This window comes from Crocodylus porosus, unplaced genomic scaffold, assembly GCF_001723895.1.
Source record: "Crocodylus porosus isolate Cpor-Errol unplaced genomic scaffold, CroPor_comp1, whole genome shotgun sequence".
NCBI lineage: Eukaryota > Metazoa > Chordata > Crocodylia > Crocodylidae > Crocodylus > Crocodylus porosus.
Genome location: NW_017728886.1, coordinates 250,100,852 through 250,114,044, shown reverse-complemented (window position 1 = coordinate 250,114,044; position 13,193 = coordinate 250,100,852). Strand labels below are relative to the sequence as shown.

At 40.7% G+C, this 13,193-nt stretch overlaps 1 protein-coding gene across 1 annotated transcript in view; it reads right to left on the bottom strand.

The window, feature by feature from the left end:
* Positions 1 to 13,193, bottom strand: part of MTBP (MDM2 binding protein) — a 60,184-nt gene that overhangs the window by 36,577 nt on the left and 10,414 nt on the right. The window contains exons 7-11 of the mRNA XM_019552367.1: positions 12,478 to 12,595; positions 10,750 to 10,884; positions 9,608 to 9,702; positions 5,969 to 6,041; positions 3,377 to 3,494 (exon numbers count right to left, since the gene is read on the bottom strand). Of these exons, the coding sequence (XP_019407912.1) occupies positions 3,377 to 3,494; positions 5,969 to 6,041; positions 9,608 to 9,702; positions 10,750 to 10,884; positions 12,478 to 12,595 (539 nt within the window). The remainder of the gene's footprint in view (positions 1 to 3,376; positions 3,495 to 5,968; positions 6,042 to 9,607; positions 9,703 to 10,749; positions 10,885 to 12,477; positions 12,596 to 13,193) is intronic.

The window sequence follows — 13,193 nt, the reverse complement described above, 5'->3', positions numbered from 1 at the left end:
AGGGAGCTTGTACCAAAGGCATACACAGGTTTCCTATATCTCAGATGAGGCACTGAGATGTATCCAAAGTTCTCTTGTAGCAGACAGGTAAAGCCAGAGCCCTTCTAGGAATCAGTCTGTAGACTGCTTTCTATCTCTCAAGGTTTGTTTTCACTTAGGTGCTATAGAGAGAGAAAGGGGGATGAAGAAGGACTGGAAGATGGAAACGGAATTGTAAGATTACAGTTGCCAGACGTTTCATGCTTGCAGCCTAGAGTGCACAAGTAGCCAAGGACGTGGATGAGGACAGAGTCAACTTCATACCAAGAAGTTCGTGGTATGAAAACACTGCTTCTAGGCTCTGGGTAGACTATCAGTGGGGTCCAAGGCAGGAGTTTACAGCAGTGATAACTGGTAAACATGAGCTTGAGGACAACTTTAATCTTGAACTTATCTAGCCACAAAACACCTTGCCCAAGTACTCCCCCTAAGCAGTTCTGTAAGGCTGTGAATTTCCCTCCTTCAAACTAAGCATATCCTTCTTCCCACCACTTTCCTTATGTCCTCTGACGTCTTACCCTGCAGGCTCTACATGTCTTAGGCATTTCTACAATGCCATAGAGAATGGGGCCTGAGGACCTTGCGCTATTAACTTTTATCCTTGAGATTTAAAATGGTAAGATACAATATCCATATAATTAATTATCAGCACCTAACTTAAGAATATTAAGAGTTTGTGTATCTTAACTTTTGTGAGAAATATCACTTCCTATAGATTAACTTTTCAGGGGACTGAACCAATCATAATGTACTAATCCTCCTGTGGCTGAGCTAAAGAATATTGCGTTAGAAACAACTTCTGACTCAAACAACCACATGTGTGATCCCACCATTAAAGAAGGATAAAGAGTTACACTAATGAAGTTAAGGATCTTCTTTCCATCATGTTTTTATAATATCGTTTCCCAAGAATTTACATTTAAAGAACAGACATTAGCCTACTGGCTTGACAAAAAGTAAAGCATGAACTAGTAATATAAAGCACATTTTGCAATTCTGGGCATGTTGGAATAGTATGCAAAAACAAGATGTGCTTCAGGTGGTAGGAATTAATTTGTGGGCATGTGGATTAGATTGATGCAAATTATACTGAATATGATCATAGTAGCTAAGCCTTAATCACAAGGCAATGATTCCCAATCATGATCCAAGAGATGACCATCATTAGTGATCTGTGAGTTATACCTTCTCCCCTTTCAACCAAATATTTGACAAAGGTTATGAAGGACCATGAGAAATCTTAAAAGTTGACAGTGAGCTGTTAGTTCACAATATTTGGGAAGGCACTGTCATAGGGTAATAACTAGTCCTTTATGGGTGACTGAAAACCTAACAAGAGGAAGTGCGCTAAGAAATTCTTCAGCACAGAAAGGAGCTTGACCAAGGGAACCTATTCAATAATGATTTGCATAGTCGGATTTCTCCTCTGTTCCACAGATTAGAGAATATATTGTATAGTTTAATCTTCACGTGATGATGATCACCTAATCAGCGATCAGAAGCCGGGATTCTGGGCTTGTCATACGAGCTTAGCTGTACTTGAATTTAAAGGACACGGTTACTAAAACCTCAGGTTTACCATGAATTTGGCACAAATTAAAATATACTGTGATATTTTGTTATGAAAATATTCTCTTATTTCTATGATTTTTTTACCTTTTAGAAAAACAAATTTAATGACATAAGTTAACTACTGGAAAATTGTTATAACAAGTGTGAATCATTTGCTTACATATAAAAATGATCTATAGCACAAATAAAAATTGCTTATGAAGGCAGAGCACTACAAAAGTTTGATACTTTGAAATACAATATCTTGAAAATGAAAACATAGTGCAACTTATTTATCCCTTGAGTGGCACCAAAAACCACTATATAAAACGCGTATGCCTTCTGACTGCTATGTGCAAACATCAATCCGATTACTGAATGTAAAGCTATCAGGATTAGAGGGGATGTCTTAGTTTGCTAGATCTTCTTCTCCCCACAATATATATGGTGATATATATTTATATTAAAAAAGCAAGGTACAATAAATGTGCTTTGTACTTCATGTGGAAGGAGGTAAGACTTGTGATGATCCTTAGATCTGAGGGTGTTCATTCCACAGTCTCAGACATGCCTCCAAGGAAGTTCCATGTCCTGCACTGTGAGGGGAAAAGAGCACGGTGAGGAGAAAGCCCTGGGAAACCCGAATAAGGGATATGTACCACAGGTGTGGAGAAAAGCCTGACCGGAGCAGGGAGCGTGCTGCCACATTTCCACAGTGTGTGCTCCCTTTGGATTAGCAGAGGGAGCACAAGGATGGGTATTTCTGGCCCTGGAGAGTGGCAGCCAAGGGAAAACGGTGGCTGGTAGACCAAGGAGCCACATGAGGCCTTCCCAGCCAGCAGCATCACGCGGCCAACCGTGGGTGAAGAAAGCAGGCCCCTGTGGCAAGAGTGGTCGAAGGACCACTGATAAACCCCTGGACATGCTGCGCCAAGGAACCACTCGAAGACAGCTAGGTGGAGACTAAAGTGGTGGAGCCACCATAAATGGGTCTGTGACTTTTTTCAGGGGCACTGCCCCTTTGCTCTCTTCTTTTGGTTTTTTTTGGATTGTGCTTGCCTCTCACTGTGCTGGGTAAAGTGGCAGAAAGAATAGCTCCCCTCCTTGAAAATGCCCATTGGTCCTAACCTGAGGAGTCAAGACAGGGTAGGAACCCCAGCAGAATTAATTTCATTTTGATTATCTGATGTATCCTTAAGGGACTGATTTCAGTTGATTGCCCCAGGAGCCTGGGATAAATAAATAATCAAAAATAAAATCAGTTTATCCGATGGATTCTTAATGGACTGATCCAGACAGGTTAATCCAGGAACCTGGGACGAATTGATTTAAGGTCATTTGTCTTACAGACTTTAAATGGACCTACCTTGATTGATGGACCTATGAACCAACGAGGAATTAATTGAGTTAAAGATGGCTTCAGGGAGCCCAAATGAACATAATTAAACTCCTAGACATTCATTGAGTAAGCCAGTGAACAACTGCCAGTGGCAATGGGGAGGTCAATATAAGAGCCAGCACCTGACCTGTGTCATCCAGGAAATGTAAGGGTGGGGTATGAGGGGAGGTAGAGCCCCACAAAGACAACCCCCCCAGAGGACCAGCCAGGATCCCCACCAGCCCACACATCCAGTTCCCAATATTTAAAAGAACATCAAGGTGTGGCAGATGAGAGATTAGTGGTACTGTCCTGTGCCCCAACAGCTCAATCCGGGAGGATGTCGGGCACATTTTTAAATCCAAAGTTGTCCTGAATTCAGGGAAATATAGTACATCTCTTACTTACTGGTGATGGCCTTAGGTTTTTTGGACATATATTCCTTCCATTTTTTTGTACTCAGCTGGGTGGGTGATGGAATCAGTATATTGCTCACACTGCAAGGCAAAGCAAATAAAGCTCCCACCTGTAAAAAAAACAAATAAGACTATTACTATCAATTCAGTAAAGTATTATCAATAGCTCATCAATCTTTACTTTCTTAACTGGGGAAGTTGCTCATGAATGTACATTTCAATTAAAAGCAAACCCCTCTGTTTTCCGATTTTTATTTTTTCCCATTCGTCACCATAGGACTCATCCCTATTGGCATGATGTTGTTTTGAATTAAGCAGCTGCCCCAACAATTTTGTCTGCTTTTGAAATTAAAGGATTTAAGAAATTAGAACTTGTTGGACTTGGACATTTGCACTTCTTACTTGATAAAGAGACTAATTTCCATGGGAATCCAAAGCATAAAATCAGCTATAATCAGCTAGTGCTAACAGGCACTCCAATAAATAGTCATAGTTGACTCTTGCACTTTAAGAAAGGTATGTGTATGCTGGTAGAAGAGGGAATACGTACTGTATTTACTCAAATATAAGACAACCCTAAATATAAGATGACCCTCCAACAATTAGATTCTATATATGGCAAATGTATAAGTTTGTTATCGTTTTCCAGGTATGGAATCTAGTTATTGGAGATCTGGTTTGAATTTGTCAACTTCCCACTACTACAAACAGGGAAAATAAATCTAGGAAGCCAGGTAGCCTCCTTGCCCTCCTCTCTCCAACCCCACCCCATCCACTTCATCCCCTTTCCCCTCCTCCTTACTGTCTGACGCTGCACTCTCTGAGCACATGGAAGTGAGGAGCAAATTTGAAAACACTGATCTTTAAATAAACATGCTTGTACTAATTTGCATTATAATAAAATTAGTTCATCCAGAATTAATGCAATTTACCTCTTTGAAACTGTTGCATGTTTTAGCAAAGAAAGTTTATGAATACATTTTAAGCAGCACTTTTGTATCTACTTATATATCATAAAAACTACGCATAATATTAGCCTGAAGCCAACAGGCTCATTATTTACCACACAGTTCACTGGGTTGGGCCCCAGCAGAATCAACAGCATTTCAAGCCACAGTGATCCCACAGCTCAGCACTGTTCAGTATGTGTATGTACTCTAGATACCACCCCCCCACACAAAGAATCTATGTGTTAATTAGTCCCCCATTTATGATTGGAACCAGGTGTTCTTGTCATGAGTCCTGAAATTCTCCAAAAAATTATATGCAGATAAGGCACAGGGCAATCTGGCCTGGCTCCACTTCACAGAGAACAGGGCCACACTAATCATATGCAACAGATTTAAAGAAGGGGTAACAGAGATATTCTAAGTGAACTGTTTGGGGCCCTGTTTGGTGATGTTTGCCAGACATTTAAGGCTGGTGAAGAAACAGAAATCATAGATTTTTAGTATTCTTCTTTTTCAGGCATGCTTTACAATGCAACAAGTAGACCGAGAATGAAATTGGTGTAAAAAAAAAAAAAAAGTTTCAGTAGAGCAGTGGGAGCTCAACCTTCCGGCACTATGAGCCAAATTAGTGGCACAGGGTCTGTCCACAGGTTGGATTTTGTATGCAAGGCTGGTCCACAGACATGATCTAGTGCAGGGTCAGCATATGGTAATGTCCATGGGTATGATCCAGCTGCAGTGACCCTGCATCCCGGCCACATTGTATGATAGCACAATCTAGTGCAAAGGATCATGTCATGCAGACTGCAGAGCTCCCCACGACCCCAGAAATTTGACAGCAAGGGAGAGGCAATTAACATTGCCACTGTTCCCCTGCTGCCAAGTTTCCAGACTTATGGGAAGACCCACAAGTCAGATGACATGGCCTTGTGGACCATGGCTGCACATGCTCCACTCGTGTAGGAGCAGAGCCAGTTCTAGCAATCTCACAAACTCTAAGAAGTGACTAGAAAAACATCTAAAAAGTGTTAGAAACAAGTAAAGAAACTTGAGTTATTGGCCAATGCAATAAAACCAACAAATCTCTTAACTACCATTTTTACCCATTAATTATCGAAGTTACATAAATGTGCAAAAAACCTTTTCAAAATTGGTATTTGTTGACAGTGTAAAATTTTAAAACAATTAAAAATCTTTTTTAGATGGGTAATGGAGTGTTTTAGGGAAAATACACTCTGATGAAATCCTACACTTTAAGCTGAAAAGCAGGCCCAGTTCTGTTTTCCAGATTGTATACCCTTAAGGATAATGGAACAGCACTTCCCAATAAACACAGGAACATTAGTAACCTGCTATATGATAATTTTCCCCAGCAATGTTCTGATCACAGCAGATTTGTTTTATAAACATCAGAAACATTTTATAAACAAGTCAAGCAAATAGCATTTTAAAATTAAATGCCATTACAGAGTTATTCACAGCTATCAATGTAAACATCTAATGACAAAATTTAGCCCCAGAAGCAAATTTTAGGACACTCTGCAGAGATTAGCTGTCAAAACAGACAGAAATAGCAATTTATGAACAAATGTATTTCTTCATTTTACTGCTCAGCTGAAAAAAACCTGTCATACCTTTCCGCAGAGAGAAGCAACCTGGTTTAAAAGCAGCACAGATGTTTCTCTGATTTTTTTTCTTGCCAAGCTCCTGGGCAAAAAGTTTAAGGAACCATACCACTGGGCACAGGTTTACCTATGGCAATTTTATAAATAGTGCTATAATCATATTTGGAACAAAGAAACATTTTAACTTGTCTGCAATGCAAGCTAACCATGCCTCATTACTTGATTTTTATATAATACATATATTTTCACTGTTCTAAGTGAGATGGTACACTTTAATGCAGGCATTTTATAAATAAAATATGAAAAAAACCACATTTGTTGAAAGTTTTCAAGTGATCAGATTTGAGCAAGTATCTTTTAACATATTATTTATTTCTTTGCTTCTTTCAAACATATAACAAGCTGGTATAAGATGCTAGCTCTGCAACTTTAGTTCTTCATAGTTTTCTGAGGAATGCAGATATTATTGACATTCACTATGACAGAGTATCGACACATCAGATATACTGTCATAAATGAAACATTTCCAACAACAATAGTATTCATATCAGTTTAATACTGAGTAGACTTCATGTAATGTTTTATCTTTTTGTTCTAAAATATTAAAAGGTCCATCCTTCACTTCCAACTCTTCCCACCAAGACTGCTCATGCTAGTTTCAAGGTTCTCATTTACAGCCCCCACATTAGGGGGTGGGCAAAATATGGCCTGTGGGCCATTCTATCTGGCCCATAAGGCCCCTAAAAAAATTTTGAAAATTAAAATTTCTGTCCTTGGTTCCTGTCAAAAATGACAGGACTCAGGAGCAGTAGGACCCAGGGGAATCCTCAGTGGGTTCCTGCAGCAGCAGGGCCTGCCCAGCCCTGCCCTGCTCCCCACCAGAAAGAAGCCCCAGGAGGGGCTTCTGGCCTGGGACCATGTGGCTGCCCCAGCACAAGAAGCTCAGGTAAGGCGCAGCTGGCGGGGGGGGGCACCAGCCACAGGGTGGGCGAGGGTCCACTTTTCCCCCACATTCAACACCAGCTTGTAACCTAGCTTCATGCTGGCTCTGGGCTCGCCTGTCAGGGCTGTGCCACAGTGGCAGCCTCTGTGCCCCCGCAACCCTTACACACCCAGAGTGTAGCAGCATTCCTAGTAGATAAATGTCTTTCAAACTGTGCAAATATTCCCATACACACTTTGTATATGGAATTCAGAATTTATCAAGTAAGCACACCAAGAGGATAAGATAGTCTTCAGTCTAGTGAGGACCTGCCCTAGCGTCAGCTCCAATATATGTGAAAAATCTCTTTAAATTAATATCTTTTTAACTGTATTATGAAAAGCTTTGGATTAGGAAGAAGGAATTTCTCACCCAGTTTTCTCTATATGCAGAGACCAGTCCAATCAGTAAAATGGACATGGGAGTAGTTTAATAGAATAGCGTGATCACTAACAGTGTTGGGAGTACTTTAATTGACTCGAGTATCTTAGCATCCTGAGTGAATATTAGATAGGGATAATTACCCAGCTTTGGAGAACTTGGTGCAAAAAGAAAGAAAGTGTCACAAATGCTCAAACTAATTAGCAGTATTCAACTCTTGCTAAGGAAGGGGAGGGGAATGGAGAGTACTTAGACATCAGTGTCTTTTTCAGGGCTCTCCATGTAATACCACCAAAGGCCCTCTTTGCGACGATGAGAAGTACAGTCTTGTTTCTTAAAAAAGATGCTTTTCAAGAATTGGGGTGGAAAAGAAAGGGGTATTCAGCATATGGATGCCCATTAACAGAGTATTCTTGTTTAAAAGATCAGCAAATAAACAGACATTTAGCTCTTGCTAAAATAAAACAAAGCTCATACAACATTTAAAAAACCCTAATTCTCAGATGGCATAACAGAGTAAATTTAAATACTGTGTACCATAAATGATCAGTTAACCACATCTACCTGTTGCATTAAATTGAAAATCAAGTGTCACAAAATATGTTTTACAATTACGTGGGGTTTTTTGTTTTTGTTTTTTACAAGGCTAGCTTTATTTTAAGCATTGTTCCTACGCAAATTTAATTTGGTCAATCTTCTCCTTAAACAAATTCTTGCTAGCATCCAAATATGAATGTATTTCTTAAAAGTCACTTTTCCTTCTCTACTTAGCAAAGTTCTAATGTTTACCACACAACATAGGAAGACTGCATAGTCCAATGAATAGCTCAAAGTTGTCATTTAAAATGCACGCTTACTCACAAAAGCTTTATATTCTATACTGTCTTTCAAAAGTGTGCAACGAACTGATTGTTTTAGCTTTGAAGAAAATCATTGGAATATTGAAAATCATTGGAATCATGAAAATATTATTGTACATCTTTTATTGCTTTATCTCCAGTTTTTATTTTGAATTTACTAAACATCGAAAAAGCAATATTCATCTGAAATTTTCAATAGTCAAAAAATCTTTCGAAAGACGTTCCCTAATTTTTATATAAATGCTAGCCCTAATAGACATCATACTCAATTCTTATCAAGTTTTCTCTGGAGATCCAAAACAGTATAATCTTCAAGCATCCACCCAAAGATATTTTTATAAGTTTTCTTACCACCAATATTTATTGCCTAGCAATAAAAGTGCTACTGTGCTACAGAAACAAAAACTACCATGGTATCCCAACCTACAAACTAACCAGTGCTTAGTGTTATTAATGAAATAATCAGAAAAAATATTGTAATCAAGCAACGTGAGAATCATTACTTTATATATTTGATGTTACAAAATGTTAAAATGGTGCCTATCCATCTATTCTAGGAACCATTAAAATAATTTTAAAATATATTCAAAAGTGCAGCAAATTAATGGAACACACCACTAATCCTTGTGCCTCTCCAACATTTCCTAACCTTTCCAGTACTACCCCTGCCCCATACAGAAGACACGTTTATACTGTCTCCATACTGGGCCCAGGAGCACTGCCCAGAAGCACATCACTGTCCCCTCTGAGCACGACACTACAAGTGGGCACATGCATTTTCCTGGGGACAAGTAGCAGCAGCACAAAGACACGGGTTGCTATTTGGCATGGGTGTTCCCTGGGGACGTGTGTGCTCAGGTGCATGGCAGGCTGCCCTGTGTGTGATAAGGGAGTCTGGGGCCAGCAACTGTGCTGGCCCCAGCAGCCTTACCTGAGGTCCTGGGGGCTTCCAGCAGCTGCAAGCCTCAGCGCTCCTACAACAAGGAGTCTGGTCAGCAGCTGGAGTGTGGCTCCAGCCAGCCAGGCTCCAGTTTTGGGCAGTGTGCACTGCTGCCACATGCACCGCCCCACTTTTTTTGGGGGGCAGGGTTTTTTTACCTCGGGATCTCCAGGGGCACTGCAGATCTGCACACATCTGCACTCGTCTGGACGTGCCCTCTCACTCCGTGCCTAGAATATTGCCTAACAATACAGCCACCTCAGGGCAGCACTGCCCACATATTAAGACACCAAACCAGGACTAAAAGTCTGAGAGAATTCACCACTTCTGTATGGCAATTAAGTTGCCCAATTTCTAGCATTTGGGGGGTTCAAAGCAAGAATGAGGGGCCAGCACTTCTTGGTCATATTCCTGGCCCACAGACAAGATATATGCCCACCCACTCTAGATACACATTTGAGGGCTAGGAGAAACAAAAAGGATACAGCTCAAACTCCAGATCCGATACAAAACAGGAGGGTATGTCTGAAAGCACCACCATCTGCAAGAATTGTAGTGCAGGACCATAATAATGGAAAACCTGAAACAAAAGTAAATTTAGAACTTTATAATTGGTATTTTATTGAAATAAGCCTTGTTTGGGTGCTTTGCTGCACTGGGACCATATTTTAGAACAAGTTTAAAGGAGTATACAAGGTAGGGGAGGGGGAGAAAGGTTTTCCAGAACAAAACAGAATACGACTAAACATGTTTAAAGACAAAACATACTGTATTTTCTCACATGCTACGTCTTACTTGGAGGCATGCACCTTGTTTTGTGGAAGGCAGAACAAAGCCCAGCATTATGGCTACATGGATCATGTACAGAGCTCAATCTTCAGCTCGCTCACCCTCCCTTCCTGCTCCGGCAAAAGGTACAGGTTTAACCCTTTCACAGCTGAACTGACTTTTTTGGGGGGGGAAGGTCGGAAAGGCCTTTTTTGGGGGGAAAGGTGCATTTGTTATGCAGGTAAATATGGTATGGTGGTGTCTAATAGGTTTCATCTATTACGCATCCTAGCCCATCTCAAATATACAAGACCACTTATCACATCTTCCCTCAAAAACAAACAAAAATTATCCAAGGGCAGACCAAACAATTTTATAGCTCTATCATGATTACAACTTACCAGTTAATCATATATTTTAAAAATTTTGCTGCACCAGAAAATATGTATTTTGGGACCAATAATAGAGACCAATATCCACTGCAGGGAAAATTCTAATTCCACATTCTACTTCTAAAATTAACTCTAAAATAAACCAGAAAATGTAAATAGAGACAGTGTGCATGTTACAGCAATGCATTTACTGAACACTGAATTCTCTGAATGCTAAAAATCAGAACCATCTTGCCACTTCTGCTGTGAATATACACGATCCCATTTTAGAGAACTTTTAATTAAACCAAATGTCACTAACTACATCTAGATAAAAACAGGAACAAAACAAGCCTGTACATTATGTAGTTATTACTTCTACATTCACTTCTGAATCCTAAGTACCATTTCCTTCGTTATTAATTTTCTCACAAAAGTAAAAATTTTAAACTGTAGTGATTCAAAGAAAGATCAAACACAGGTTTTACCTCTGGCAAAATACTGCTATCCTTTGAGTCTGTTGTTTTCTTGGCAGCGAAGCAAGTATTTAAATGAGAAGTGCTGAATGTCTTTGCTGAGACACCCTTTATGCAAAACTCTGGAAACCTAACTTCAGATCCAAACTGGAAAAAAAAAAGAAAGTATATTAGAAAAGGACAGGGAGAATGAATTAGGCTCCAGTTCTTAATGCAGCTATTAGATAACAGGCAAAATGATACAAAACAAAGCATTATTTTAATAATGCCTCATTTAACAATGGACCCATTTCTCTGCACTCTGACAGACCATTACTTTTAAAGGATATGCCTGTATTCAGACTGACACCAACAGAACTGAATAACTTGGCAAGAATATCAGGAATTCTGCACCAAGGGTACAGTGGCAGACCAGTTAATGTACTGCACTATGGGTCCAGAGGCACAAGGTTAGGCATCCCACCAAGTTTGCGTGGAAGGCTATCCCCAGTCAACCCAGCTATAAGTTGGTATTTGGTCATTCAGATTGGGTAGTCAAGCGCAGCTAGATCAGGGGTGAGCCATTATTGTGGCTGTAGGGCCGCTTAATAAGTTTTGGGGAGCTGATGAGGGCCACATCCAACTCTCTCTGTGTTTCTCTCCCTCCCTCCAGAACCTGGCAGGAGCTGTAGTTCAACAGGCCTGCTGAAGCTCAGCTGTGGACCCAGACAGGGGCTTCCACTGGAGCAGGCAGGCAGCAGTGTCAGCTGTGGTCACAGCTAGCAGGTTCTGGAGCCCCAGTGTGGAATCTGCCGGCAGCATCGCAGCTGATGCTGACACCAGAAGCTCCTGCCTGGGTGCATAGCTGACACTGCAAACAAGTTCCAGGTCAGGGCTCCAGGTGGGAGCTTCCACTGTGCTGGGAGGGAAGTGGAGTTAGCTGTGGACACCATCAGCAGGTTCTGTGTCAGGGCTCCTGAATCTGCTGGTGGAGTCCACAGGTGATGCTGCCACCTGGCTGCTGCAGCAGAAGTCCAGCCCAGGTTTACAGCTGATGCCACTGTATCGAGGGCTGATGCTGCTGGGTGGAAGCAGTCCCACCCACCCACCACCATGTGGTGGCCAGAGCTGCCAGCCACCCATAGGCCAGATCCAAATGAGTTTTAAACAGCAAGATCCCGCAGGCCATATGTTGCTCTACACTAAATGCAATGCTAGCAACATTGGTTTCTTGTGTGTCACCGACTACTGAAAGTGTCATGCTTTAAGCATGATAAATTTTAACTGTAACAATATACTACATCCAAGTTACCTGACATTGAAAAACATATTCATTTTCTTCTACAGCTGAACAGTTCCTGATCTGTTCAGAAGTTCTATATTAGACCATTTAGATAAGCCCCACAAAGTAGCGCAGAAAGAAGGAAAGGACTTGGACTGGACAACAAATTATTTTTTGGGTTTTTTGGTTCATTTTAACTACTAAACAAAAAGGTTGTAAAAAACTGATAATTAAAGTTAGATTCTTAAATCCATACTTAAGATACTGAAAGCATGAAACTTTATAGTTTAGTTATATTTTAAAATAACTCACATTTTTAAACAGAAAAAAAAATTATTTTTAATTGTTTTCCATCCAACTAGATTGTTAAAAGAAATCCAGCTGAAAACATTTTGGTTAAGACTTTATGACACAATTTGTGTTGTACAACAATTATAGTGTCCTAGAAAAGTTGATCACAAGTAGAAACAGCTATTTACCTTTCTTTCCCATATCTGAACCTTCCCCCTCCACAGCTCTTTTGAGTCGATAACATTTTTTAGATCATCTAAAGCTACAACATCTGCTGACAGGTAGTCTGCAATTTTTTGCCAGTTGCTGTAAACATAAGGAAAAATTAATGAATCTCTTATTTTAGTTTTATAAATGAACATGCAGTAAGATTTAATTCAACGTATCTAACATATCTAGGCACTAAAACCTGCAAAGGCAAATACATATGACTTTATTTATACAAAATAATACAGATATGCTGACACTTACTCCTTCAGAAAGCATTTTCATGCTCTACCAGGAAAAAGCAGTCAACCTGGGCACATATCAAGCAATAGCTACCTAGGCAAATTCTGTAGTTCCTGCTGTGACTAAGTTTAGCATAGGGTGCCAAGATGAACAGGGGCCGGCAGTGTGGGGATGCAGTCAGGAAGGCCAACCACACCTTGTCATGCATCCACAGATGCATCTCAGGCAGGTCTAAGGAGGTGATCCTCCCCCTCTATGCGGCACTGGTCAGGCCGCAGCTGGAGTACTGCATCCAGTTCTGGGTGCTGCACTTCAAGAGGAATGTGGACAGCATGGAGAGGGTCCAGAGGAGGGCCACTCACATGATCAGGGGGCAGCAAGGCAGGCCCTACGAGGAGAGGCTCAGGGACCTGAACCTGTTCAGCCTCCACAAGAGAAGGCTGAGGGAGGATCT